The 27,676-nt window shown below is 52.8% G+C and overlaps 1 protein-coding gene across 8 annotated transcripts in view; it reads left to right on the top strand.

The window, feature by feature from the left end:
- Positions 1–27,115, top strand: part of SLC43A1 (solute carrier family 43 member 1) — a 32,586-nt gene extending 5,471 nt beyond the window's left edge. For 4 of the 8 annotated variants that reach the window (XM_042905514.1, XM_042905521.1, XM_042905515.1 and 1 more), the window contains 13 exons: positions 12,592–12,769; positions 12,868–12,923; positions 13,059–13,135; positions 15,432–15,524; positions 17,154–17,287; positions 18,871–19,049; positions 20,147–20,293; positions 20,389–20,424; positions 20,662–20,800; positions 22,720–22,861; positions 23,122–23,195; positions 25,638–25,761; positions 26,836–27,115. In XM_042905514.1, coding sequence (XP_042761448.1) covers positions 12,592–12,769; positions 12,868–12,923; positions 13,059–13,135; positions 15,432–15,524; positions 17,154–17,287; positions 18,871–19,049; positions 20,147–20,293; positions 20,389–20,424; positions 20,662–20,800; positions 22,720–22,861; positions 23,122–23,195; positions 25,638–25,761; positions 26,836–26,982 — 1,526 coding nt within the window. In that variant the 3' untranslated portion in view covers positions 26,983–27,115. Of the gene's footprint in view, positions 1–3; positions 4,117–12,591; positions 12,770–12,867; positions 12,924–13,058; positions 13,136–15,431; positions 15,525–17,153; positions 17,288–18,870; positions 19,050–20,146; positions 20,294–20,388; positions 20,425–20,661; positions 20,801–22,719; positions 22,862–23,121; positions 23,196–25,637; positions 25,762–26,835 lie in introns of those variants that run through there. The other 4 variants (XM_042905520.1, XM_042905517.1, XM_042905516.1 and 1 more) reach the window with 3 other exon arrangements.
- The last annotated feature ends 561 nt before the right edge of the window (positions 27,116–27,676 follow it).

Here is a 27,676-nt window from a genome sequence, read left to right as displayed (position 1 = left end):
GAGCGTCTACTCCAGTATCGCCAGATTCTGTTACAGGGGCTTCGCGCAGCGGCACGAAAGCCCACTGATCTGACAAAAATTCATGACACGGTCCAGGGACCGAAAGAGTCGCCTGCAGCCTTCCTAGAAAGGCTTTACCAGGCTTACCACTTATATTCTCCTATTGACCCCGAGGCAATAGAGAACCAAAAAACCATTAATATGGCTTTCGTTTCTCAGTCGGCCCCAGACCTCCATAAAAAGCTCCAAAAATTAGAAGGATTCGAAGGAAAGCTAATTTCAGAGTTGGTAGAAATAGCCCAGCGAGTTTTTCAGAGCAGGGACAGCTCTGCCGTTATGCAAGGGAAGGAAATAGGGAAAGTCCTTGTAGCAGCCTGGGGAAAACCCCCAGGCAACAGCAAAGGACAGGGAAGGCCTCAACCCTGAGGCCAGAAAAGACCCTGAGCAACATTGGGAAAAAATCAATGTGCTTATTGTAAGAAAGAAGGACATTGGAAAGATAAATGCCCCAACAAAAAGCCTCCCATCCTGGTCGCCCAGGAACAATGACACCACCACAGCTCCCCTCTTTCCCTGAATCCCCAGGAGCCTGTGGTTACCCTCAACATAGAAGGGAAAGAAACCAGATTCCTGGTTGACACTGGGTCTTAAAGAACCCTTAGGACCTGTGATTAAAGAAAAGGTATACATTCCGGGAGCCACAGGACAAACGCAAGGCTACCCGCGGACTCGTGCCCGAATCACTGACCTAGCTGAAGGGACTATTACTCATTCCTTTGTGCTCATACCTGATTGCCCATATTCCCTTCTGGGGAGAGATCTGTTGCACAAGCTTAAGGCCCAAATTTCCTTTACCAGAAATTCTATAGACTTGAACCTACCGCCACCTGCCATTCTAGTTCCCTGCCCTATATCGGAGGAATATCGACTCTTAGAAAAACCAGAGCAGAAAGCGTCTCCATTAATAGAAAAGTGGAAAGAGACAATTCCTACAGTTTGGGCTGAAACTAAGCCCCCTGGACTAGCCATTCGACAAGTGCCGCTAGTGATCCAGCTAGCTGCCACAGCCACCCCCATCCGGGTGAGGCAATATCCCATCAGCCAGCAAGCGAGGGAGGGAATTGCCAAACACATCAACCGCTTGCGAGAAGCTGGGATCCTAATGCCATGCCATTCCCCCTGGAATACTCCCTTGCTTCCTGTCCCCAAACCTGGGACTTCAGAATATAGGCCGGTACAAGACCTCAGAGAAGTTAACAAAAGGGTGGAGACAATTCATCCTACAGTCCCCAACCCCTACACTCTCCTGAGTGAACTCTCACCAAATTACTGCCTTTACTCCGTCCTGGACTGAAAGGATGCATTCTTTGCTTTGCCGATTGCAAAGGTCAGTCAGCCTATTTTTGCCTTTGAATGGACAGACCCAGGTGGAACTTACAATGGACAGTTAACCTGGACTCGACTGCCCCAAGGGTTTAAGAACTCCCCCCACTCTTTTTGATGAGGCTCTCCGAAGGGATTTGGTCCCCTACCGAGAGAGCCACCCAGATGTTGCGCTGTTGCAATATGTAGATGACTTGCTCCTAGCCGCTGACTCCTTAGAGAACTGCACGAAGGCTACAGAGGATCTGCTAAGGGAATTAGATGTCCTGGGATATAAAGTTTCCGCAAAGAAGGCGCAAATTTGCTTGGACTCTGTCATATATTTGGGCTACCAACTGCATGCAGGCAAGCGATCGCTGGGGCCAGAAAGAATCCAAGCTATCCTCAACATTCCTAAACCCACAACTAAAAGGCAGATCAGGGAGTTCCTAGGAGCTGCTGGGTATTGCCGCCTCTGGATACCAGGTTTCGCTGAAATGGCAAAACCCCTGTACTCCGCCACTGGGGGTGAAGGAACTGAGATGGTCTGGGGAGAACAAGAAGACAGGGCTTTTGAGCAGATCAAGAGCGCCCTCACCCAAGCCCCAGCCCTAGCTTTACCTGGTATTACCAAACCCTTCCAACTATTTGTGCATGAGATCCGGGGAATTGCTAAAGGGGTCCTTACTCAAACTTTGGGCCCCTGGAAACGACCTGTAGCCTACTTGTCCAAGCGGCTGGACTCTGTTGCCACCGGGTGGCCCAGTTGCCTCAGAGCTGTTGCCGCCACTGGTTAAAGAAGCTTCCAAACTAACGCTTGGGCAAGACCTTCAGATCATAGGACCTCACGCAGTAGCATCCCTGCTGCACTCCCCACCAGACCAATGGATCAACACACAAATCATCCAGGATCAGGTATTGCTACTAGACCCTCCACGCATCACTTTGCTGAAGGCAGAGGCTTTAAATCCAGCCACGTTGCTACCTGATGACGACTCAGAGGCCCCACGCCACGATTGCTTGGAAACTGTGAGTACTCTTACGGGACTGACGGGGGGACTTAAGAGATCAACCTCTGTCAAAGGTGGATTTCGAGCTGTTCTCTGATGGCAGCAGTTTTGTCAAAGATGGGATCAGATATGCAGGTGCAGCTGTAGTGACTCAGGACCAGGTTATCTGGGCCCAAGCCCTTGAGCACGACACTTCTGCCCAAAGAGTAGAGCTGATGGCACTAGCCCAGGCCCTCAGATGGGCAAAGGGAAAAAACGGTGAACATTTTCACGGATAGCAGGTATGCATTCGCCACCGCCCATGTTCATGGAACTCTATATAAGGAAAGAGGACCGTTAACATCAGGAGGGAAGGAAATTAAAAAAGAAATCCTGGCCCTACTGGAAGGAAGCCTTATGGCTTCCTAAAAAGGTGGCCATTATACACTGCAAGAGCCACCAAAAGGCAGACTCGCCCCGAGCGAAAGGAAACGCCTTTGCTGACGCAACAGCAGAGGCCACAGCAGAAAGAGATGTTCTCCCGATTAAAATTTTGCCTCTGCTGCCTCCACGCTTTCTTTCCACGGAACCGTTTTAGACCAAAGAGGAGCTACGCCTGATAAAAACCTTGAGGGCAGAAAGAGATGACCAGCATTGGTATCACCTCGAGGATGGACGCATCTTCATACCAGAAGCTATAGGACGGACCTGGCTCCCGCAAGTCCACAGCTCTACGCATCTAGGGGCAACCAAGTTGTCTGAACTAGCCCAAAGAGACTATTTTATTCCAAACCTTAATAAAGTCGTACCAAGCCTAGGAGACTGATGCAAAGCCTGTGCTCAGACTAACCCCTCTCCCAAGTTTAATTTTTCAGGACGGCGACTACGCAGACAGATACCCAGAGAAATATGGGAACTTGACTTCACTGAGATGAAACATGGACCCTATGGCTATCATTATCTCCTCGTACTGGTGGACACCTTCTCTGGATGGTTAGAGGCTTTCCCCACTAAAACAGAGTCCGCTCAGATAGTGGCTAAGAAATTACTTCAATGAATTGGTTCCCCGATTTGGCGTCCCTGTTGGTTTGGGGTCAGATAATGGCCCGGCTTTCATAGCCCAGATATCTAAAATGTTGGCCAAAAGCTGACAAATAAATTGGAAATTACATTGTGCCTACCACCCCCAAAGTCCAGGGCAGGTAGAAAGAATGAATAGAACTCTAAAAGAAACCTTGACTAAATTAATTCCAGAAACTGGCGAAAACTGGGTAGGCCTCCTTCCTTTTGCCCTCCTCAGAGTACGCTGTCTACCTTACGTAAGAGGCATTCCCCCCTTTGAAATCCTATTTGGAAGACCACCTCGCTTGCTTCCAAAACTGGGAGATGAACAATGGGCGGAAATCTCAAACCAACATCTCCTTAAGTCCTTGCAGGCTCTACAAAGTACATTTCCAGCCATCCGTAACCTAGTAAAAGAAAGCCGGAAGGAACCGCCCTCTGCAGTCGAACCATCAGACCAAGGACTCGGACCTGGAGATTGGATCTGGATGCAACGTCACACCTCCCCAAATTTAGAGGCACGCTGGGTTGGGCCCTATCCGATCATCCTGTCCACCCCATCCGCTGTGAAAGTTGCCGGCCGGAGCCACTGGGTCCATCGCTCTCAAATTAAAGCGGCACACCCCGACCACATTCCTCTACAGTGGACTGTCAAACGGACCGAAAATCCTTTGAAGGTCCGGCTGCTAAAAGAATCTGCTGGGTAATTTTGTTCTTAATAATTTCCTTGGTCGGAGAAACATGTTCTGACCACGCCCCTGTCCAGTACCGTTGGATAGTTAGCAAAACCACTACGGGACAGGTTTTAGCAAATTCTACCTCTTACGCTTCCCCTGCCTTGACCTTTAATCTGTGTCTTCTGCTCCCCATTGAGTGGAAACAACAACCATGGTATCAAGGTGCTACCAGAGTTTTGCCATACCAGAGAACCCCAGACTGCCCAAGTTTCAAAGGAGTACAGCTTTATGCTTGTCCCTCTGATGGGCCCGCCGGCTGTCAAGGACGAGGCCAGTTTCACTGTGCCTCATGGGGTTGTGGAACCATAGCTGACTGGGTTACTGAAAAGGATCAGTTTATACGGTCTATAAGAGCAGTGTCTCCGACCGAGAGTCAACACCTAGTCACTATCATCATCAAAAATGGTTTAGATCCCTGATGGAATACAGGGGAAACATGGGGATTGAGATTATACGTTTCTGGTCTTGATCCCGACACTGCGTTCACCATTCAGAGGTTTAAAGTTAGAGTCACCCCTAGAGCGCCCATTGGGCCCAATCCTGTAATTAACCCTCTCCCTGACCCTGAAAAACTGCCCCCCAGGCCTCTAGCCCAGTCATCAACTAAGTTTACGGCCCGTTCGCCCACCACTGCTACCCTTGTGTTGACTCCTCCCCCCGCTAGGAACAAACCTGAAGTAAGAGAGACTGATACCTTTAAAGCCTTGTACTATACCTTTAAGTTTTTAAATGCCACCAACCCTAACATCACTTGGGACTGTTGGCTGTGTTTGGATCCTAGGTCCCCCTACTACATAGGAATAGGTGCTCCAGTCCCTTTGGGAACGAGAGAAGACCAAGTCAGGAATTTGAGCCATGGCCAGATAGAGGGTCATTGTACCCGGGGCAGAACCCAAGTCTCACCTTAGGAGATCTAGAAGTAGTGGGGACTTGTTTCTGTGCTGGAAATTACCAGATGAAACAGTCCAGGTATTTGACTTATTGTAACAGCACCATCTACTTGCCAAATAATACTTATGTGGGGGGTACCCTTTACTTCCTTGTACCACCCTCTGGGACTTGGTTCGCTTGCTCCTTGGGTTCAACCCCTTGTTTAAACCTCCACCTTATAATCAAGAGGTCTGATTTCTGCATTCTAGTCCACCTCCTACCCCAGGTCTTCTACTTTTCAGGTGAAGGAGGAAGTGAACCCCTAGGTTTCATTCCCCAGTCTCGATTTACGAGGGAACCCATTTCTACTATCCTAGTGCCCCTCTTTGTAGGACTGGGGGTTGCAGGATCCTTTGGCGTAAGTACTGCCGCTTTCATCACCGGGGATCAGAACTTCAAATTACTAAGCAAACACATTGATCAGGATATATCAGAATTAGAAAGGAATATCAATAAACCATCTGAATCTGTAAACTCTTTAGCGGGGGTGGTACTTCAGAATCGGAGGGGCTTAGACCTGTTATTTTTATAATAAGGAGGGCTTTTATGGCCCTTGGGGAACAGTGCTGTTTTTATGTCAATAATTCAGGAATCCTCAAGCAGAGCTTGAGTCAGGTCAGACAACGACTAGAGGAAAGAGAAAAACAAAGACAAACTAATCAAAATTGGTATGAGTCTATATTTTCCTGGTCCCCTTGGCTAACAACTCTCCTAAGTGCCCTTGCGGGACCCCCTATCTTTCTCTTTCTAGCTATAACTATAGGACCTTGTTTGATAAAACTACTCCAGTTCATAAATCGAAAAATAGGATCTATAAAGCTTATGGTATTACGTAGCCCATAGGTCCCACTAGCCCAGATGCCAGAATAAGGTTATTCAAAGGTTTGAATAACTGACAAACAGGAGTGGGAAATGTAATAGGTCGACTTATAAGATATCAGAAAGCTTACTGTATATAAGTTCGGCTTAAACTCACCTTCCATGAATAATTGAGATAAAAGCTTATGCAGTTCCCTATTAGGGTTATCGGAAATTACTAACCACCCTATCTCGCTTCTGTAACTTTGCCTGCTTGCTAAGTAGGTAATTTAGGTTGCAAAACGCTCCCCCACCCCTTCTACCAAGATCTGGCCTAGGCAAGACCAACATGTAAAAAGTCACGAACTCACTGCCCCACGGTATCTTAGGTGTCTATGATTGGTGATTTTAAACCCTCTTAGAACAAAGAACTTTAAATTGATAGGTTCCCGCCAAAACTAACGGTCTGTGTGTCACAATATAATTGGCTACCGTGAAATGCTGTAAATTGTCATTGGTTAACTAAATAATGACGTACTCTGACTCGCTAAAATCCATGTAAGCTCACTGCTATCTTTGTGCGGGGCCATTCTCTGCACTTTTCTCCTTAAGATCAGGAGATCAGGTTTGGCCCGGCCGTGAATAAAATCTTGCCTTGCTTCTAGTCCACGTCTGGTGTTTCAGTAGCAGGTGTCAGGACTTGGTGTCTTCCCATTGCTGAGTAAGACTCCACGGTATGGATCTACCACATTGTATTTATGCATGCATCAGTTGATAGGCATTTGTTTCCACTCTTTGGCTATTATGGATACTCCCGTGAATACTTAGGTACAAGTTTTTGTGTGGACATATGCTTTTCTTCCTCTTAGGTATTTATCGAGGAATGGAATTGCTAGGTCATATAGTAACTATGGTTAACACTTTGAGAAAATGCCAGACTGTTTTCCACGGTGGCTGCACCTTTTTTTTTTTTTTTTTTTTTTTAGTATCTATTTATTTTTGAGAGAGAGAGAGAGAGAGAGAGATGGAGAGCAAGTGGGGAAGGGGCAGAGAGAGAGGGAGACACAGAAGCTGAAGCAGACTCTAGGCTCCGAGCTGTCAGCACAGAGCCCGACGCGGGGCTTGAACTCATGAACTGTGAGATTATGACCTGAGCTGAATTCAGATGCTTAATGGACTGAGCCACCCAGGTGCACTGTGGCTGCCCCATTTTACATTCCCACCAGCGGTGTATGGAGTTCCAGTTTCTCCATATCCTCACCAACACTAATGATTGCTCGTCTTTTTTACTATAGCCATTCTAGTGGATACAATATTCTCTTTTTGTGGTTTTGATTTGCAATTCCCTAATGGCTGATGATGATTAGCATCTTTTCATGTGCTGCTTGGCCCTTGGTATATCTTCTTTGGAAAAATGTCTTTTCAGATGCTTTGGCCGTTTTTAAGGTGGGTTATTTGCTTTTTTATTATGGAGTTGTAAGAGTTCTTTATATTCTGGGGCGCCTGGATGGCTCAGTCGGTTAAGTGGCCGACGTCGGCTCAGGTCATGATCTCGCGGTCCGTGAGTTTGAGCCCCGAATCAGGCTCTGTGCTGACAGCTCAGAGCCGGGAGCCTGCTTTAGATTGTGTGTCTCCCTCTCTCTCTCACCCTCCTCCGTTCATGCTCTGTGTCTGTCTCAAAAAGAAATAAACATTAAAAAAAATTTAAAAAAAAAGAGTTCTTTATATTCTAAGTGCAAGTCCCTTATGAGAGACATGATTTGCAAGATTTTTCTCCTCCCTGTGGGTTGTCTTTTCACCTTCTTCATGGTGTCCTTTGGAGCATGAAAGGTTTTTTAATATTGAGGAAGTCCAGTCTATCTTTTCCTTTGCCATTTGTGTCTTGCTTCATGTTCAAGAAATCATTGCTTAGTCTAGGATCACAAAGATTTATGCCTAGGTTTTCTTCTAAGAGTTTTTATACTTACAGCTCTTACATTTAGATCTAGGGTCCCTTTGGGGCGCCTGGGTGGCTCGGTCGGTTAGGCGTCCGACTTTGGCTCAGGTCATGATCTTGTGGCTTGTGAGTTCGAGCCCCGCGTCGGGCTCTGTGCTGACGGCTCAGAGCCTGGAGCCTGCTTCGGATCCTGTGTCTTTGTCTCCCTCTGCCCCTCCCCTTCTCACACTCTGTCTTTTTCTCAAAAATAAATCAACATGAGATCTTGGGTCCCTTTGCGGGTAATTTCTGTCTGTGGTATGAAGTTTCCACTTGGTGTTTTGAGTTGACCAGAGGCTGAATATGTGTCTGACCCCAGTTGTCTGGGATACCTAGAGGTGACCAAAGCGAACCCTCCTACTTTCTCTGAACTTATTTGTCTGTTGTTGGAAAGCAAGACACAAGGTGTCCCTCCTCCCCCTCAGGTGACTCCAGCCTAAATCTAAATCGTCAGCCATTGGGCTGATGGGGGGAGGGTGCTGTACCCTCTTGGCCTCAGTCACGCTGCCCTATCGAAAGTGCTTACTTTCCGCTTCTTGAAGCCTCATTCATTGTGGACCCAGCCTCCCTCCTCAGGGTTGCAAGAACAATCAAACCAGGAATGTGTGTCCTCACGGTGTGTGGAAAGAACCAGGCAGCATGGCTTCCAATTCTGTGTGTTGCTAGACCTATTTCAGATATTTACTTCACTTTCTTAATGTCTCCGTTATCCCATCTGTAAAATGGGACCGATACTCCTTACCCCCTGGGACCGCTGTGAAAATGAAATGAGAGCAAACACGTGGACTACAGGTGGGGGTCATAATTATGTGCCGGACCCAGCTTTGCTGTCATTTGCTGTGTGACCTTAAGCCAGTCACCCATCCTCTCTGGATCTCCACTTCTAAGTCTGTAAAACGGAGCGGATCCCCCTCGTCCTCCTTGCCACAGAGCAACGATGTGAGCACCAAATGCTGTCATTTAACAAATGTGGAGTTCATGGTCAAGGTGTTCACTAGGGTCGGCTTTGGGCTCCCTGGCCACACCCTCTGTCTTCTCAGTGTTTTTTGTTCTCTCTGGAGGGACACCCTGGGGTGAGTGGTTGAACCACCTGTAGGGGTGTCACGGTTGAAGAGGGCTCTGTTGTTCAGAATTTAGACAGGGGCAAATCAACTTAACACATAACTTCTCTTTATCCAGCAAAAGTGCCCAAACAATAAAACAATGGCTAAAGCTCATCAAGCCTTTGCTGTTTGCTAGATAGATCTTCAGTCCTCCTAACAGGTCTGTGATATAGGTATGACTATTAACCATGTTTTGTAGAAGAGACAGCTGACGCTCAGAGAAATTAAGCCACTTGCCTGAGGTCACACAGCTAATGAGCAGAGCAAGGATTCAACCCCAGATCTGACTCCAGGACCTGTCTCCTAGTCCTCGTAGGAACAGTGTAGCCACTTCCAACCTCCTTCAGCTTAGAGTTCTCCTGGAGCAGTCCTGCCATAGGCAGGACAACCAGCTAGAGCCCAATCCCACAGATGTTTTGGTGAACCTGACTGTCAGCTGCAGGAAAGTGAAACCTCAGGCCTTGAGGAGGGGCTCCCCATCCCTAGAGACTCAGAGAATGGGATCATTGTGTGAGTGTGTGTGTGTGTGTGTGCACGCACGCGGCAGTCCTCGGAGCCAGCCAGCCTCTCGGGGTTGCAGCCTACCACCATCCCATTTCACAGATGGGATAACAGAGTCTCGGAGTTTCAGCAGCACGGCTAGTGAAGCCGGGGTTTGAATGTGCTCTGTGTGGCTCCAGGGGTGAATGTTTGCCCGTGGTCCTGCTTTCCAGGGCTTCACAGATCTTGTCACTTGTAGTTCACCCTCATGATTTTACCTTTCCTCTGTCCTAGGAACTATTGACTTAATGCTTCCTTTTACATCAACCCACTTAAAAAAATTGGCCTGAGTTTAAAGCGTAATATCCTCGGAATGTTGGGTTTGATTGTACTTACACATACATCATACATATGTGTCTAATACACACACACACACACACACACACACATACATGTCTCCAACATACATACATATGTATGCGTGTTTTTCCAATACATTCGCATATGTATGTATATGTGTATGTGTTTCAGATACACATTGAAATGACTAATAACTGTGAAACATCAAACTCCATTCCCTGCATCTCCTAACTTATCCGGAGTTATGCATACCACAATTAGGGAAACATGGTTTTTTTCTAAGGCTTCAGCTCTATCAGTAACTCAGTACATTTTCCCTGTCCCACCCCGTCATGTTACTTGCCTATAAAAGCGGGGCAGTTGGATTTCAAAGACCTCTTCTGTTGTAATTGGCGTGGATAGAGTTCTAAGTGCATGTTGGGCTGGCTTTATCCAAGGAATCCGGCTTTATCCAACCATGCAGAGTGGTGGGGCCTCAGGAGCCAGCTCGTGTTGGTCAAACTCACAAGAGGCTGATGGATAAACCAGACCAACAGATGCGTTGACTGACTTTGAGCTGCTAGCAGGCCCCTGGGCTGTCCTGCTCCATGAGTGGAGGAACACGTCTCCTCGCCAGCACCAGCACAGGCACGGGAAGCGTCCTGAGCCGCCGTGTTCAGGACAGAGGGGCCCTGGGGTGGACGGGACTGGGCTGGCCCTTGGAGACGGTCTTGAGTTTGAGTGTAAGCCCTCCTGTAAGAAGCTGTGTGAAGCTGTGTGAAGCTGTCAGAAGCCCTCCTGTAAGAATTGCTGTGCTTCTCAGAGCCTCGCCATCTATACCATGGGGGTCATTGGACTCACTTGGTAGGGAGGCTGTGAGGATCGAAACAGATACCATATGAAAAAGCCTGGCACAAAGTAGGTGTTAATTAATCGAGAGCTAGTAGGACTTGTGTGAGAGAAGGTGCCGTTTGATGGTGAAAGACTGAGGGGTAGAATCAGTGTCTAATTCAGGAGCTGCAAACTCAGATGCCAACTGGGCCAGGCAGTTCATAATAATCAATTAATAATAATAATAATAAAGTAAGGCAGGTGTAAGGTGGCAAATGTCTGAGGGGGTAAAAGAGAGGTGATGACTTGGGTGGCTTAAACCCTTTAAGGCAAGACCTGGCAGAAAGGGGTGACCTCCACTCAGCTCCAGCAATGGCCAGATTTTCCGACTTCTTAAAGAGAAGCCAGATTTTTATGGGATAACTCCTTTTTTTAATGTTTATTTCTTTTGAGAGAGAGAGAGAAAGGATGAGAGCACATGAGTGGGGAGGGGCAGAGAGAGCGGGAGAGAGAATCCCAAGCAGGCTCTGCACTGTGAGCACAGAGCCCAACGCGGGGCTTGAACTCACGAACCACGAGATCATGACCTGAGCCGAAATCAACAGTCTGATCAGTTGGTTAACTGAGCCACCCAGGTGCCTCGTTTATGGGATAACTTCCGATTTTGAACCGCACCCAATTAAAATTTGCACGCCAAGCAAAACACAGGTGCGGGCCACTGCCAGTCGCCTGTTTGCAGCCTGTGGCCTAAATGATCTTTGCATTCCTTCCCACTTTGCCCACTGTGCCAACACAGTGCCTGGCACACAGCAGATATCCGGTGCAGGCAGACCTGGTGGAGAACTGAACCGTGCTGGTGACAATCACTGAATGATGGGGCTAGCCTGAACCCTACAGGCTTCTTCCACGGGGCTGGACACTCTCCCCAGCTTCCCTGGCAGCTCCCCGTCGCCCAAGGTGTTTCCTGCCCTGGTTGGCCAGCACTCAGGATCTGAGACTTCTTCCTCGTGTTCTTCCTTATGTTAACACACAGGTCACGTCACCCCTCTGCTGCCTGCGTGTGCTCCTGATATCTGAAGTCAGGAGTCATTGTCACCATGGAGGGTGGGTGCTTCCTCTCCTAGCACTCAGGCACCGTCACATCCTCCTGTTTTGTTCTCTTCATCGCACCTGTCACTTTTCACTTTTTTTTTTTTAACGGAAGCACTGCCCAATGTGGGGTTTGAACTCATGAGCCTGAGATCAAGAGTCTTGACTCTTTTTTTTTTTTTAACATTTATTTATTTTTGAGAGAGAACGAGAGTGCAGGGGAGTTGCAGAAAGAGAGAGAGAGAGAGAGAGAGAGAGAGAGAGAGGCAGACACAGACTCTGCATGGACATCAGAGAGCCCAATGTGGGGCTTGAACTCATGAACCATGAGATCATGACCTGAGCTGAAGTTGGAAGCTTAACGGCTGAGCCATCTCAGAGCCTACCCCGCCCCCCCCCCCCCCCCGCGGAATCTTCTAAGGAACTTCTGGCTTAGGCATCTTCTGCTCCCTTTTACAGGCTAAGGGCCTGTGGCTCAGAGAGAGGGAGTTACTTGTCCAAGGTTGCCCAGTTGGTACGGGTGGTGGCAATTTTGACCCTGGTCTGTCTGCCTCTGGTGCGCCCTGAGTGTGCCCTTGGCAGTGATGCTTAGGTAACAGAGAGGGGGCAGGGGAGCAACCACCTCGTGATTCAGTGAGCACTGAGTGAAGTGAATCACTTTCCTTCCCTCACCATTAACCATTTTTATTAACTTGTCACGACTCCAAGTGGGCAGTTTACCTTGAGGACGAGTCCTCACCGGAGTAGATGTGGCTCTAGGCCACCCTCAAAGTCGCCTGGTTGGCAGTGAGCCCTAAGCGTGGGACTTGAGCTCAGGTCCCCGGACCCCGGGCCCTTGTCTCCTGCGCCCGGCTGCTCCCGGCTGTCACGTGCTGAGCCTTCCCTTGCCTCCCCAGCTGAGAACGCCACCAACACCACCCAGGATGAGCAGCGGGAGTGGCTGAGCTGTGACCGCCAGGAAGAGATGCTCAACCTGGGCTTCACCATCGGCTCCTTCGTGCTCAGCGCCACGACCCTGCCGCTGGGGATCCTCATGGACCGCTTTGGCCCCCGGCCCACGCGGCTGGTTGGCAGGTGAGGGGGGGGCAGGAAGGCAAGGCTGGTGCTGCAGGGGGGAGGGGAGGCTCAGGGTGTTCGCGGGCAACCCCTTCTCCTTCCCTGGGTCTCCACAGTGCCAGCTTCGCCGCGTCCTGCGCCCTCATGGCCCTGGCCTCTCGGGACACCAGAGGTGAGTCGTTTGACCTCTCGCCGCCCACAGGAAAAGAATGGGTGGGATGAAGGCAGATCGCCTGCCATCCCGGCTCCTGCCCTTGACCTCCCACAGCCCCCCAAATGCCCTGACCCATCGCTCTCCCCTTCCCAGTTCTGTCTCCGTTGATATTCCTGGCGCTGTCCCTGAATGGCTTTGGTGGCATCTGCTTAACGTTCTCTTCACTCACGGTGAGTGTGACAGGCCCCGCTTGGCAGGGGGCACCCTGGTGTGGGGGTGGGAGTAGAGGAGAGTGAGGGGGACAGCGGGTGAGGGAGGAGCCAGTGGACCCAGAGCAGAGGCGTGTGCGGGCTGCCACTGAGGGTGGACGTGAGGCTGTGTCCGTGGGGATGTGACGCTGTGTGAGAGTGTGGGTGTTGGGGGGGTGCGTGTGTCCCCAGCACACAATGTCTGCTGGCCTCGGTTCTAGGCGCTGGGGGGACAGCACAAACAGAACTGCCGACTTCCTCACCTTTCTGGAACTTCCGTTCCGGGGTTGGGCGAAGAGGCAGCCTTCTCCCAACAAGTAAACTAATAAATTCTGTCAGTAGTCGGAAGTGCTGGAAAGAAAAGAAAGCTGGGCAGTGTGGCAGATAGTGACACAGTAGGAGCAGCGTGTGCGTGTGTGTGTGCGTGTGTGTGTGATGCTCTAGATGGGCAAGGGCGTGCGCAGGTGAATGTGTTCATGGGGGTATTAGGTTAAGCCACGTCAAATTGCCGACACTTGACCGTGCTGGACCTACAGAAACAGCTTTTTCCACATGACTCAGCCTCCTGCAAATGTGTGTGGCTTTGTGTGTGTGTTGCTCTAAGTGTGTGTGTCTCTGTATGTGAGTGTAAGGGTTAAAGGCTGATGAGTGTGTGGTGGGGGAGGGGTTCCTGGCTGGGCCAGCCTCGGGGCTGTTTATCTCGGATGAGGGCCGCCCTGACCCGTCCTGACCGCCAAACTGGGTGTTTTTGGCTGAATTTCACCTCACCCAGCAGCCGCCTTTAATTCCAGCCCGGGACGTTTCACAACTCTCCAAGGAAGCGGATCCCTTCCTCCCCGCCCCCCCCCCCCTCCCCTCCGCGAAGCCCCTTCTCCACGCTGTGCAGCTTGGCTGGGGCCCTAGATCCCTTCTCCTCTCTGTGCCCTGCCCTGCCCCGCGCTGCGCGGTGCGCAACCTCGGACCCTGCCCCTGCCTGCCTAGGCTCTGCGCCCGCCGCCCGCCCGCCGCTCCTCCCCCTGCCCCGCCGCCAATAATCTCCAGCCAATGGCAGGGCCCGGCGCCTGCCCCGCCCCCGCCCCGGGCCTCTGCCCTCGCCCGCCAAGACAGACCCGAGCCAGGACCGCCAGGACCTCCAGTGCTGCCCAGCCCCTCGCCCCCGTTAGCCCGGCCTCGCGCCCTCCCCCCCCACCCCGGCGCCGCCCTGCTGGGCCGAGACAAGCGCCCCTGAGACCCTGGGGCGGGGGCGCCAGGGGTCCGGGCAGCTCTCCCTGGCACTTTCCCTGGTGTCCTTGGCAGCGTGCCTTGCAGATACCAGGTGCCTGGGAAACCTCTACCCCAGCGGGGGTCAGCCTGGTCCCACCCCCTTTTCACAGCCGCTTGGAAGTTGGTGGAGGACTCCGCTCTCTGCGGGTTTTCTTCTCTGTGGAGAGGGTTGAAGTGTTGCGTGGCATCTAAGGCCTTTCCCAGCTATGGGCTCTGTTGACCTGGGGGGGGGGGGTGGGATGGTGGGGCCAGAGGGGGATGTACACAAAGGGCAGCATGACTTTGCTTTCTCCTCCCCGGAGGGCCTGGCTCAGGCCAGAGAGCAGAACATATGATCAGTTCTCTCCTGGTGGCGATTCTTGGCCTGCTGTGCGCGTCAGAGCCACTTCTCCTGGTCACCTGGCCTGCCCCTGCCCCCTCCTTTACATCTGCCCTTCCCTCCCTGGCACCTCCTGTGACTTGTGCCTTTGGGGCCACCCAGGAGGGCTCATTACAGAGCCAGCCATGGTCACAGCCTTGGGGTCCGGGATAGAGCTGGGGTTGCCAGAACAGGGGAGAAAGTCATTAAGGAGCTCTGTGAACTTGAGTACATTTCTTTCCCTCACTGGGCCTCAGTTTTCTTATCTGTCAAATGAGTTGTGCTAGATCAGTGTTTCTTAAACACCCATTCCGTGGGTTATTAAGAGGCGTCACAAAACAGAAGGGCTCCACAAACAACTAACTTGGGAAACCCTGGGCTCGAGCGGAATTGACAAAAGCGTTCTTTGAGGGCACTTCTGGGAACCGTTGAGATGCTCAAGTGCATTGGGAGTCTGTGGGAGGGAGGGTGTTAGCCAATTTCCCGTGATTTTGCCTTTGAGCTTTTCTGTTGCCTCTCCTGAGGCTGGTGTTCCTGGAGCTCACTTTGAGGGCTGCGGGGTGGGGTGCATCGAGGCTTAGTCCCATTGACTGGGCCAGGGGTACCCTGGGCAGTGTCAGGGTCCTTCAGCTTACCGGTACTGCTTCCCGCCCTCAGCTGCCCAACATGTTTGGGAACCTGCGGTCTACGTTCATGGCCCTCATGATCGGCTCCTACGCCTCTTCTGCCATCACGTTCCCAGGAATCAAGGTATTGGACCTGTTTGGGGCGGGGGACCAGTGAGGTCACCTGGGTTTTCTTTTTGCCTAGAGAAACTAGGTGGCGTTGGGTGAGTGGCTGGCATGCCTGGGAACCGTTGTTCCTGCCAGGCAGAGGTCAGGCTCCACCACCGTGGGGCAAGCACTGAAGTGTCATGGGAGAGGCCCAGGCATTGCCGCTGGCCGATGGGTCTCCCTGCTTGCCTCCTTTCCTTTCCTGCCATCCTAGGCCAGGCCTTCGTCCTCTCTTCTGGGCTAGCTCAAGCCTTCCCAGCTGGTCTCCCTGCCTCGGACCTTTCCCCTCTCTGGTCTGTCCTTCACGTGACTTCCAGAATGATTTTAGTTGGAGGCCTGGCTCACACACCTGCCCTGCTTCACTAACAGAATCAAGTCCCTCCGTCCTCTTTACAGACATTCAGTGCCCTTGATCTCTCTGGCCTCAACCACTTTTCCAGCCACATTTCCTTCACCTGCCCTGGAGAGGCTTGTTGCCTTGGTCCAAGGTCATGAAGTTAGTCCATATCAGGCTACAGCCTGAACAAATCAGCCTGGCAGAATTAGAGCCGGAAGGCCTGAGTTCTAGCTTGGGGGCAAGCTTGGGGCCTCACGCCTTCCTCTGATATCAAATGATAGCAAAGCGTGCTTTCAACTGGGCCATAGGATGCCCTTCAGATTCCACCATGGGCAGTGAAGTTTGTTAGTTTAGGAGGCACTTGCTGGGTGCCCCCAAAGGAGTTTGAGAGTGCATGGGTGGAAGTGGCCGTCAGTTGTTCAGGTAGCAGCAGGCATGGGGGGTGGGAGGGGTTTGAGGAGGCAGATCTTAACACCCACTCACTTGGAGATGTGGTTCTTTGAAGCTCTGTCCTGTCCCCCAGAGAAGAAGAGAGCCTCAAGGCCCAAGGCTGAGGAGGAGCAGAAATTTTCCCAGGCAGCACTGGAGCTCTGGGCAGGAGCCTGAGGAGGGGGCAGATGTCAGTCGTCCCAGGCAGGGAGGACAAGAGCAGGGACACCATCTCTAGGTACCTGGCTTCCCCAGTAGAGGGCTGACGCATTGGCACAGAATCCCAATCAGTTCCCAGCCCACTTGGGTTGGAAGGCCTTGGGCAGTGCTCTTGGACATGCGCACACGCCCACGCTCCCAGTTGTCCTCCCTGGGAACACCTGTGAAAGGTGAGATAAGGCTTCTCGGTCGGGTTTGTCTTTCCCTCAGGGAAGGTGCCAGGAAGGGGCAAGATACACACAGGCCTGGTAAACCTAGAGCATTACTTTTTCTCTTTTGTACATAAAATGCAATGGCATGTTTGTGTGGAAGCCAACATGTGCGTGGAGTCACAGGCAGGCTTGTGTGCCCTTTTCCGATAATAATTGACATTCCAAAGACCTTCAGCACCCGGGGCGGGGGGGGGGATTACTTCACGTCTCGTTACGGGGCTGGGGTGAAAAGGGGAGAGGATGGTGGTCTCCTGGGTCTCTTAACTTCCAGCCTCCACTTCCCATCTGCAAATCAGGCGCAAGGAATGGGGTAGAAGAGACCTTGTCTAGGGTCCCTGAGGCCTGGGCTCTGCCTTGGGCTGGGAGAGGTGAGGCCAGGTGGCCCATGGGCCTGCCCCTCCTTCCACAGCTGATCTATGACGCTGGCGTGTCCTTCGTGGTCATCATGTTCACGTGGTCGGGCCTGGCCTGCCTCATCTTTCTGAACTGTGCCCTCAACTGGCCCAGCGAAGCCTTTCCTGCTCCCGAGGAAGTCAACTACACGTGAGTGGCTGTGGAGGGCTGTGTGATGAGGGGGACTCCCCTCCCTGTGGAGGGAGGGGTGGGTGGGGAGTGGGGGGCAGTAATACAATGGACAGAATCAGCTTTGGCCTCTGCTTTCTCATCTGTACAATGGGCGTGATCCTCCCCACCGACAAGCATTTGAGTAGACGTGGCACATAACGGGCGGTCAAAACACCGCCACTGTTACTCTTTCTGAGTTTGGAGGACGGGAACAGAGTAGGAGGGACCCCAGCAACAGTGCCATGTGTCATACGGTCCTAGGAGGGTGATACAAAGACTCAAATACCCCACCCTTTGTAGGACAGCCTGAATGCTGACTTTTCCCCACCCCCTATCAGTTCAGTGGGGTCAGGGGAGATGTTCCACAAGGAAGCACATGGGGTGCCTGTCAAAAAGCTGATATTTGAGTGTCTGCTTCGGGCCAGGCCCTGTGCTTAGCAGTCCTACCACCCTCCACAGTCCTGTTAGTGGGTTCTTTTATTAACTCCATTCATAACAGAAGTTCAGGGAACAAAGTGACTTTCCTCAAGTCCAACCACTGAAGGGGGCAAATTAAAGATTGGAACCAGGCTCTCTGACTCCAGAGTCTGAATTCTTTGGTTTTTTGTTTGTTTGTTTGTTTTTATTAAAAAAGTTTTTTGGGGGCGCCTGGGTGGCTCAGTCAGTTGAGCGTCTGACTTCAGCTCAGGTCATGATCTCACGGCTTGAGTTCGAGCCCCGCGTTGGGCTCTGTGCTGAGGGCTCAGAGCCTGGAGCCTCTTCAGATTCTGTGTCTTTCTCTCTCTCTCTGCCCCTCCCCCGCTCACACTCTGTCTCTCTCTGTCTCTCAAAAATAAATAAGCATTAAAAAAACTTTTTTTTATTAATGTTTATTTATTTTTGAGAGAGAGAGGGAGGGACGGAGTGGGGGAGGGGCAGGGAGAGAGGGAGACACAGAATCTGAGCTGTGAGCACACAGCTCAACGTGGGGCTCAAACTCAAAAACCGTGAGATCATGACCTGAGCCGAAGTTGAACGCTTAACCAACAGAGCCATCCAGGCGCCCCTCCAGAGTCTGAATTCTTTTTTTTTTTTTTTTAATTTTTTAACATTTATTCAATTTTGAGAGACCCAGACAGAGTGCAAGCAGGGGTGGGGCAGAGAGAAGGAGACAGAGAATCCAAAGCAGGCTCCAGGCTCCGAGCTGTCAGCACAAAGCCCGACATGGGGCTCCAACTCACCAACGGTGAGATCGTGACCTCAGCCGAAGTGGAACGCTTAACCAACTGAGCTACCCAGGTGCCCCTCCAGAGTCTGAATTCTTAATGCTGCCTCCATGGCAACAGCCCAAGTGAAAAAGGACTCGCCCACCCTTCACTTACTGGGTGCTAAGCTGGCCCCTGGCCCAGGTTCTGAGTGACAGATGCGAGCCTGCACTAGGCAGCTTGTCAGTGGGCATGTCAGCACCAGGTAAAGGGTTGCACGGCACCCCTAGGGCAGACTGGGATGGACCCCTTGGGCAGGCTGTCGAGGGTGGGCTCTGCGTGGCTGGTTCCCACATTCCCTGGCCCGGCTGCTGGCAGGAAGAAGATCAAGCTCAGCGGACTGGCCCTCGATCACAAGGTGACAGGTGACCGCTTCTACACCCATGTGACCATTGTGGGCCAGCGGCTGAGCCAGAAGGCCCCCAGCCTGGAGGACGGGGCTGAAGTCTTCATCTCATCCCAGGATGTTCGTGGCATCTCAGAAAGCCCTCCTGAGAGTGAGTGTCTGGTCAAGGGGCCAGCCTTGGGTGACAGGTGGGGTGGGTCCTCATGCTTATTAGTGAGCACTCGTTCTCTCCCCTTGTGCTCTATACCCAACACCCCATGATGTAAATAGGTGAGGTTTGATCCCCATTTACAGAATGAGGGGAAATCAGAGCTCAGAGAACTCTACAAGTTCAGACTCGGGGGTACTCTGTTGGATTCCTGCGTGAAGGAGGGGGGGAGGAGCTTCCAGAATGGGACAGGATCTCCAGGCCTGTGGGACGGTTGGTTTCATCAGGGCTACAGCCTCTGAGCCCCTTGCATCAGGTGCCGCCAGGTTGAGCCAGCTGCGAGGCCCTCCAGCGCCCGGCTGGCTGGCTCCCCCTGCTGGCTGGAAGAGGATCTGCAGCCACCTGCCTGAGCCGCTTCCCAAGGTGTCAGCTCCCAGATGATCGGCAGGTGCACCTGCCCTGGAGTCAGGAGATGGGGAGTCCGGCTCCCCAGTTGCAGGCCGTGTGACTTGGGCAGATCACTTAAGCCTGTTCTGGCTTTCCTTATCTCTGAAACTAGCAGTCATCATGCGCACTGGAGGGGGAAGTTAGCTGTGAGGCTTAAACGGAGCCGTGGATATGGCAGCTCTGTAAATGGCACAAGGCTGTGCAGTCGTGAGGGTATGACCCCCCACCCCCACCCCCGCGGAGCCTCCCGTGGCAGAGTGGTGGCAGCCATGAGCTGAGTCCAGCCGACCTGCAGCTTCCAGCCCTGTGAGCTTGAGCAAGTCACTGGGTCAATTTCCTCATCTGCAGAACGTGCCGAGGACAGGGTTGTTGTTCACTTTTGGTAAATGGGAAGGTGCTTAATAAATAGTAGCTAGAGTTATTACCACACCGAGGTATACACCCAGCGGGCAGCTGAAAACGTTCTGTTGAGATCAGTATTAAACTGGGCAAGAACTTGGAGGCCAGTGAATCTGAGCCCTCGTTTCTGAAGGAACCAATCCCCTGAGAGTCACTCAGTGAGTGGCTGAGCCCCTCTAGAACTGCATCAGCTGGGACAGTTGGAGGGAAATGGAAGATCTGGGGCTCAGGGGCGCCCTCTGCTGTCTCTCCAGAGTCTGTCCCCTTCCGCCAGAGCCTCTGTTCCCCCATTTTCCTGTGGAGCCTTCTCACCATGGGCATGACCCAGCTGAGGGTCATCTTCTACATGGCCGCCATGAACAAGATGCTGGAGTACCTCGTGACTGGTGGTCAGGAGCATGGTGAGGTGCTGCTGAGCCCACTGGGGGCTGGGGGCACAGGAGGGTCACCTTGGCGGGCTCCTCTCACTCTGGCTTCTCCCCCCACCCCCCAACAGAGACGGACATCCTGAGAAAAAGGGCGGCAGAGACAGGTAGGGGGATAGAAGTTGGGGGCCTGGCCCACACCCGCCCCACTGGTGCCCACTCCACAGGGAGCCTGGGCCCAGCCTTGTAACTCTGGGCATTTGGGGCATCTGAGAATCTGGGGGTCAGAGGGGGGCTATTCTGGCACTGCTTCTCCTACACTGGAAGTGGGTGACAGTGCCCACCGGGCTGCTGGCCTTGCTCGTGCCAGCTCCTGACTCCACTTCTCTTCCCGTCCTGCCCAGTTGGGTTCTACTCCTCCATCTTTGGGGCCATGCAGCTGTTGTGCCTTCTCACCTGCCCCCTCATTGGCTACATCATGGACTGGCGGATCAAGGACTGTGTGGACGCCCCCACTGAGGGCAGTGCCCTCGGAAACGCCAGGTGACCTGTATAGGGATGGTGACAGCTTTTTGTTTTTCATGTGCTTTCACACCCGGCTTCTCATTTCCTTCTCCCGAGAGCCCTGGGAGAGCAGGAATATCTCCCCATTTTACAGATGAGGAAACTAAGGCTAAGGTGGGCATAGCTCACTTGATCATAAGGATAGCTGAGGTCGAGTGCTGACCGTGCACTAGGCACCTTGCATTGTCTTACGGAGTCCTACAACAGCTCTCTGAGGGAGGTATGTTATCCTCACTTCACAAAGCTGACACGCAGAAAGGTTAAGCAACTTACCCAAGATCGCACAGCTCGTAGTAGCATGTTCCGGAACCTATGTTGTAAAGGGTATACTCAAAAGCCTTCTTATGGCTAGAAAGAGAGAGAGTTGGAATATCAGGCATCTATTGCTGTATCACAGATTAGCCCCAAAGCTGGGCATCTTTAAACAGCTAACGTTTCTTGTCTGGTATAGTTTCTGAGTCAGGAATCTGGGAATGACTTAGCTGGGCGTTCTGGCTCAGGGTCTGTCTGTCTGAGTCTGTTTGGGCTGGTGTGACAAAATACCACACACTGGGTGGCTTAAAAACAATAGACACTTACTTATTACCGTTCTGGAGCCTGGAAGCCTCAGATCAGGGAGCCAGTGGTTGACCGAGGACCTTCTTCTGGGCGGCTATCTTCTTGCTGTGTCCTCACATGGCCTAAGGAATAGGGAGCTCCGTGGGGCCTCCTTTATAAAGGCACGAATCCCATAATGAGGGCTTTCCCCTCGTGATTTAATCACCCGCCAAGACCCCCACCTCCTAATACTGCCAGGTTGGGCATGAGGATTTTAGCATGTGAATTTCGGGGGGACACAGTCATTCAGACCACCGCAGGCTCTCCAGCTGTCAGCCAGGCCTACAGATGTCTGAGATATTGACCGAGGTCAGAGAATCTGTTCCTGAGCTCACTCAGGTGGCTCTTGGCAGGAGGTTTGGCCCCTCTCCACCTGGGTCTGTCCCGAGGGCTGCTCACCACAGAACAGCTTCCCCCAGCAAGGGGTCTAAGGGAGGGAGACAAAGACAGAAGCTTCTGTGTCCTTCACAGCAAAATCTCACAAGTGACATTCCATTGTTTCTGTCATATTCTGTGGGTCGTCCAGAGTAACTGGTACAGTGTAGGACGGGACTACACAGGACATGGGTAGCAGGAGGTGGGGCCAATGAGGCCCATCTTGTTGGCTGGAGACCACAATTGGGTCTTGAGCCCGGGTCTTCTGGGTTCTTTCTGTGTTAATCCAAATAGTTCCTGTTTGTCCTGAGAGGACAGGAGAGAAGGCAGCTAAGGAACAATCTCGTGGCTTCCCTCCCCAGCATCGGTACTCCAGCCCGGGCACCCTGCCCATGGCCCCTGATGGCAGGGTCATCTGTCTAGGATAGATGAGCATCTCGGCCTGCTGGCCTCTCCCCTGGAGTGTGCCAGAGAGGGGCCTGCTGGGTAGTCCGGGGCCAATCTGCTGTCCCCGGAGTGGCATCTACTTTTGTCCAGGCTGATGGGCAGAGATGCTTCCATAGAGGCGTCCGATTGGAGACAGTGTGAGAGCTTCCGGTTCGCCACCTTCCTTCCTATCCTTGATTCTCAGGCTTCAGTGTGCGTGAGACGTGCCTGGGCTGTTTGTCAGAATGCAGCTTCCTGGGCCCAGCCTCTGAGATTCTGGGGTGGGAGCCTGGAATCTGCATTTTAAAGAAAGCCCTGAGGTGATGCTGGGGTAAAAGGTGGGGGAGCCACGCTTTGAGGAACACAGGGTTGGGGGAGTGGTTTGCTGCCTTTGTCGCCCCCACGGCAGAGGCCCAGGAGAAGAGGGGAAGGCCAGGCGGGGAACCAGGCAGCTGCTGGGGACGTGGAGGCAGCAGCCGGTGACATCCTGTTCTCCTCAGGGATGGGGTCGCCACCAGGTCGGCCAGACCGCGCTACCGCAAGATCCAGAAGATCACCAATGCCATCAACGCCTTCACCCTGACCAACTTTCTGTTGGTGGGGTTTGGTGTCACCTGCCTCGTCAATAGCTTACACCTCCAGGTACCCACCTCTGTCCTCCCCCGTCTCCCTGCCTCCCAGGACCCCTCCGAAGGGCCATTTCGCCCCATGCCTGCCTTCCAGGACGCCAGGTTCTTGTCCTCTGGGTCTGTCTTCTGGGTCTCTGGGGCCCCCCGGGGGGGTATTCCAGGGATCGGGTGGGCAAGGGCTCCACGCGGCTTCGTGTCGCCGGCCACCCTCCCCATCCTGCCTCCGGCCTCCACACCTGCTCTCACCTCTTCCCTCTCTCTTCTTGGTTTCAGTACGTGACCTTTATCCTGCACACCGTGGTTCGAGGTTTCTTCCACTCAGCCTGCGGGAGCCTCTACGCTGCAGTGTGAGTCAGCCGCTTCCTCCCCCAAAACCCGAAGAATCCCCGAGCAGAGTCGAAATGGCCCCGCCCACCCCGTCATGCCCCTCTCCGCTGCCTCCCAGGAGTGCTGACCTCTTGGAGTCGGTGGGGAACTGGGAGGCCACCTGGTGGGCTGGTGGTGGGGCTGCCCTCTCCCGGCATCTCATCTTGGGTGGTGGGGTCCCTGCCTCTTCAAAGGTAGCCTGCCACCAGGGGGTCCTCCCTTAGAGGAAGCCAGGATTCTTCTTCTCCTTCTCCTTCTCCTTCTCCTTCTCCTTCTCCTTCTCCTTCTCCTTCTCCTTCTCCTTCTCCTTCTCCTTCTCCTTCTCCTTCTCCTCCCTCTTCTCCTTCTCCTTCTTCTTCTTTTTTTTTTTTTAAAGTTTATTTATTTTGAGAAAGAGAGAAAGAGAGAACAAGCTGGGGAGGGGCAGAAAGAGAAGGAGACAGAGGATCCGAAACCAGCTCTGTGCTGACAGCAGAGAGCCCAACGCAGCGCTCGATCTCAGGAACCGTGAGATCATGACCTGAGCCGAAGTTGGATGCTTAACCAACTGAGCCCCCCCCGCCCCCAACCCACGTGCCTTGGTCCTACGTCTGCTCTCCTCTCTCCCCCGTCAGCCCTGTAGAAATTTCCAGATTGCAGCCTGCCTTATGACTCTCCTGCTCCATCTGGAGCAGCCCCCGGTTCCCTCTCCCCTCACCCTTCTGGTTTCCACTGCCAGCGCTGCTGAGGGACTCCCCGGGGTGTGTAATGAGCAACGGCAGTGACAGTTGTCACCGTTACCAGGGGCTTCTTCAATGGCAGGCGTGGTGCAGGACACCTGACCAGGGTCAGCAGAGGGCAGCCCGTCTCCTTCACCTGCTCAGGCTGGAGCCTTGGAGTGAGCCTTGGCTCTTCCCTTCCTCACGCTCCATGTCTAGCCTCCGCGGTCCCGCTGTCCACAGACCCCAAATGCGACCCTCTCCTTGTCTCCACCGCCACCCCCCTGCCCTGGCTGGGCGCAGCAGCTCCTGGCCGGGTCCCTGCATCTGCTCTCGCCTCCCTCGGTCTATTTAAGTTTATTTATTTATTTGGAGAGAGATAGAGCGGGCAGGGGAGGGGCAGAGAGAGTGGGAGAGAGAGAATCCCAAGCAGGCTCTGTGCTGTGAGCATGGGGCCTGATGCAGGGCTCAAACTCACAAACCATGAAATCATGACCTGAGCTGAAACCAAGAGTCTGATGCTTAACCGACAGAGCCACCCAGGTGCCCCCTCCCTTGGTCTATTTTTAACACAGGGGCTGGAGACACCTGCTGGGACATAAGTCTTTTTCTGTCACTCCATGGCTTCCTGCCTTGTTTCTGAGAAAAAGCCAGAGGCTTTGTTATGGCTTAACAGGCCCTACAAGTTCTAGCTCCCCCACTCCCCCACCCTGGGCCCTGTCTGCTCTCTTCACCCCCCTTCCCCCTTCTCTCACTCTGCTGCGGCCTCTTCATTTCTCAGAAACCCCAAGTGTGTCCCCTACTTAGGCCATTTGCACTTCCTGTTCCCCCTTTCTAGAACAGTCTCCCTCCAGATAGCTGCAAGGCCCACAGTTACCTCACCTTCTCCAGGTCCGTACCCAGGGTCCCCTTGTCAGTGAGGCCTCTGCTGGCCATCCTGTCCACGGTGGCAGCCCCCTGGACGCCCCCACCTGCTTTCTCCACCCTACGTCTCTCCTTGGCTCCCTTCACCAGCCAACAATCTATGTGTGTATCTTGCTCGTTGTCTGACTGACACCGGCCCCACCAGAAAGCTACCTCTACAAGGGTTCGGTTCAGTGCTGAATGTGCATGCACCTTAGAATGGCACCTGGCACGTGGGAACTCAGTGAATCCTTGTCAAAAGAATAAATGAACCGCCTAGCGAGGTCAGTGCTATCTCGGTTATTAGTGGAGGAAGTGGGTCTCCGAGAGATTGCATACAGCAATCCGCAGCATTGCTTTGAGGCACAGCAGCACACAGCTTTGAGGCAGCAAACAGCTGCCGCAGCACACAGCTTTGAGGCAGAGTCCAGAAAGCACAGGCAAAGAGGCTTTTTTTTTTTAATTAATTAAAGTTTATTTATTTATTTATTTGGAGACAGGGAGGGAGAGAGAGCGTGCGTGTGCGTGCACAAGTGGGGGAGGGGCAGAGAGCAAGTGAGAGAGAGAGAGAATCCCAAGTAGGCTCCACACTGTCTGCACAGAGCCCGATGTGGGGCTCGAACTCACAAACTGAGATCGCGACCTGAGCCGAAATCAGGAGTCGGATGCTTAACTGACTGAGCCACCCAGGTGCCCTGCAAAGAGGCTCTTAAGTTCCACCCTGCCCGCCTAACCTGGGGGTGGGGGGGGGGAGTCTGGCACAGGGGGCTGGACTGGAGAGGGCCACGTGCCCGTCCTAACTGGCCTACCTCTTCTTGACAGGTTCCCGTCCAACCACTTTGGGACGCTGACGGGTCTGCAGTCCCTCATCAGTGCCGTGTTTGCCCTGCTCCAGCAGCCGCTTTTCATGGCCATGGTGGGACCCTTGAAAGGAGAGCCCTTCTGGGTGAGAACTGCGGGTGGCGTGGGGGTGGAGAGCAGGAGCCCCTTTCCAGGGGGCTGAGGGGGAGGGGCTTCGAGGTGACAGAATCCCTCACTCATCTCTCAGACTGAAGGTCTCTGATCTGGGGGCTCCCCAGCTGGCTGTCCCTCACAACCCGTCACAGCACGTTAAAAATACAGATTCCCCAGCCAGCCGCATCAGCATCCCTCACCCTGGGCCCAGGAGTATCTTTGTGCTAAGCCTCCGGGTGCCTTGTGAAGTGGCCTAGCTCTGATGCAGTCCAGTTTCACCCAGTGCATGGATCCTTTCTCCAGCACCTCTGGAAAGGGGTTCCAACAAACCCTCTCAACACCCTCAGTGATGGGGCAGCAGCCATTGGTATGGTCAGAAGGGCTTTTCCTTACCCAGAACTGACATCTGCCTCCCTAAAGCTGACCTTCTGTCTGCCCTGTGGGGCCACCTGTCCCATAATCTTTCTCCCACAAGAATGATGGAGAAAGCGTAGCCACCCTTTAGTGAATGCTCACCAGGTATTGACAGCCCTGAGGAGGGACTTAGAGTCATGGCGATTTGCCCAAAGTCACACAGCGAGAAAGGCAGAGCCGGGTGTGGACCGTGGCCCAGTGCACGTGAGGGCCACTGCCCTGGGCCTCCTGTCCTCCAGCTGCGTGCCTTGGCTCCTTTAACTGCCTTCGAGTCTCTTCTCAGCACCCGCAATGGGATCCCCTTGTCAGCATCCTCAGAGGTCATGGTTCCCAGCCCAGAAGCTTCCATGTCAGAAAGTAGCCCAGACTGCCTCAGTAGCTCCCCAGAGGGCGTCAGCTGGTGTGGGCACCAGCCTCAGCCAGGGTTCCAACTAGGCTAAGAAACTTTACGAGGTCGTTGAACATTAAATGAGATATTGGTGGAACAGTGACTGAACATTGGAAGCGCTAGCTATATTTATCATTGTGGCCCACGACCTGAGTACAAATGGCTGCCTTCTCCTCTCTGCTGAAGGTTAAATGGGAGGGCCCTTGAGGGCGATGCGGGGAAGCGGGTACCTGTTTGACTCTTGTCTTTCTCCTTGCCCTAAAGGTGAATCTGGGCCTCCTGTTATTCTCACTCCTGGGATTCCTGCTGCCTTCTTACCTCTTCTACTACCGTGCCCAGCTCCAGAGGGAGTACGCCACCGACTGGGAGGGCCCAAAGAAGGTGCTTGGAAGCTCCGAGGTGACTGCCTAGACCCCTGCAGCCAAGGGACCCGGATGACAGGCCAAGGCCTGAGCTACCAAAGGGAATGCCTTGCCGGAGTCCGGCTCCAGCAGGTCCAGGGGTTCCCGGAAGGATGAACGGCGTTGGCGAAAAAGTGAAAATAAAACAAAACTAGAATAAAAAACTAAAATAAAAACGGACACAGACAACAGCAGTGTGTTGAACTGGCCGATTTATTGTAGCAGACGTGGCACGATATGTGCTAGTGATTTCCTTGGAGCATTCGTCATCTATGTTTTTCTAACATCGCCTAATTTTAAAAATGTTCCTACGTGTAGTCAACCTTTAAGAAATAACGTGGCGATTTTCTCGTAAAGTTCCCACATACCCTTTGATTATTGATTAATTTCTTACCTTATTCCATTATGCATCTGCGTTTATAATCTACAAAGCATTTGCTTTGCTGTTCTCGTGAAAGGCCCTCCATTTCTCGACGCCTCAAGTGGAACAGTTACGGGGACATGACCTCCTAACCACATGAGGCCAGAAGAACAATGTGTTTGCCTCGGTCCGAGGTGCCGGGAAGGGGCCGATAGGGCCTTAGAAACCCATGCCTCACACATTCTCAGAGAGACAAGGCACCTAGGAACTAAGGAACCATTCTGTACCTTAACTGGCTAGGTTCAGTCACCATCTGGAATGCCTCCGGGGGGCCAGGTGGGCC

Source organism: Panthera leo, chromosome D1 (assembly GCF_018350215.1).
Source record: "Panthera leo isolate Ple1 chromosome D1, P.leo_Ple1_pat1.1, whole genome shotgun sequence".
In the NCBI taxonomy this organism is placed as follows: domain Eukaryota; kingdom Metazoa; phylum Chordata; class Mammalia; order Carnivora; family Felidae; genus Panthera; species Panthera leo.
This window is presented reverse-complemented; position numbering and strand designations above follow the sequence as displayed.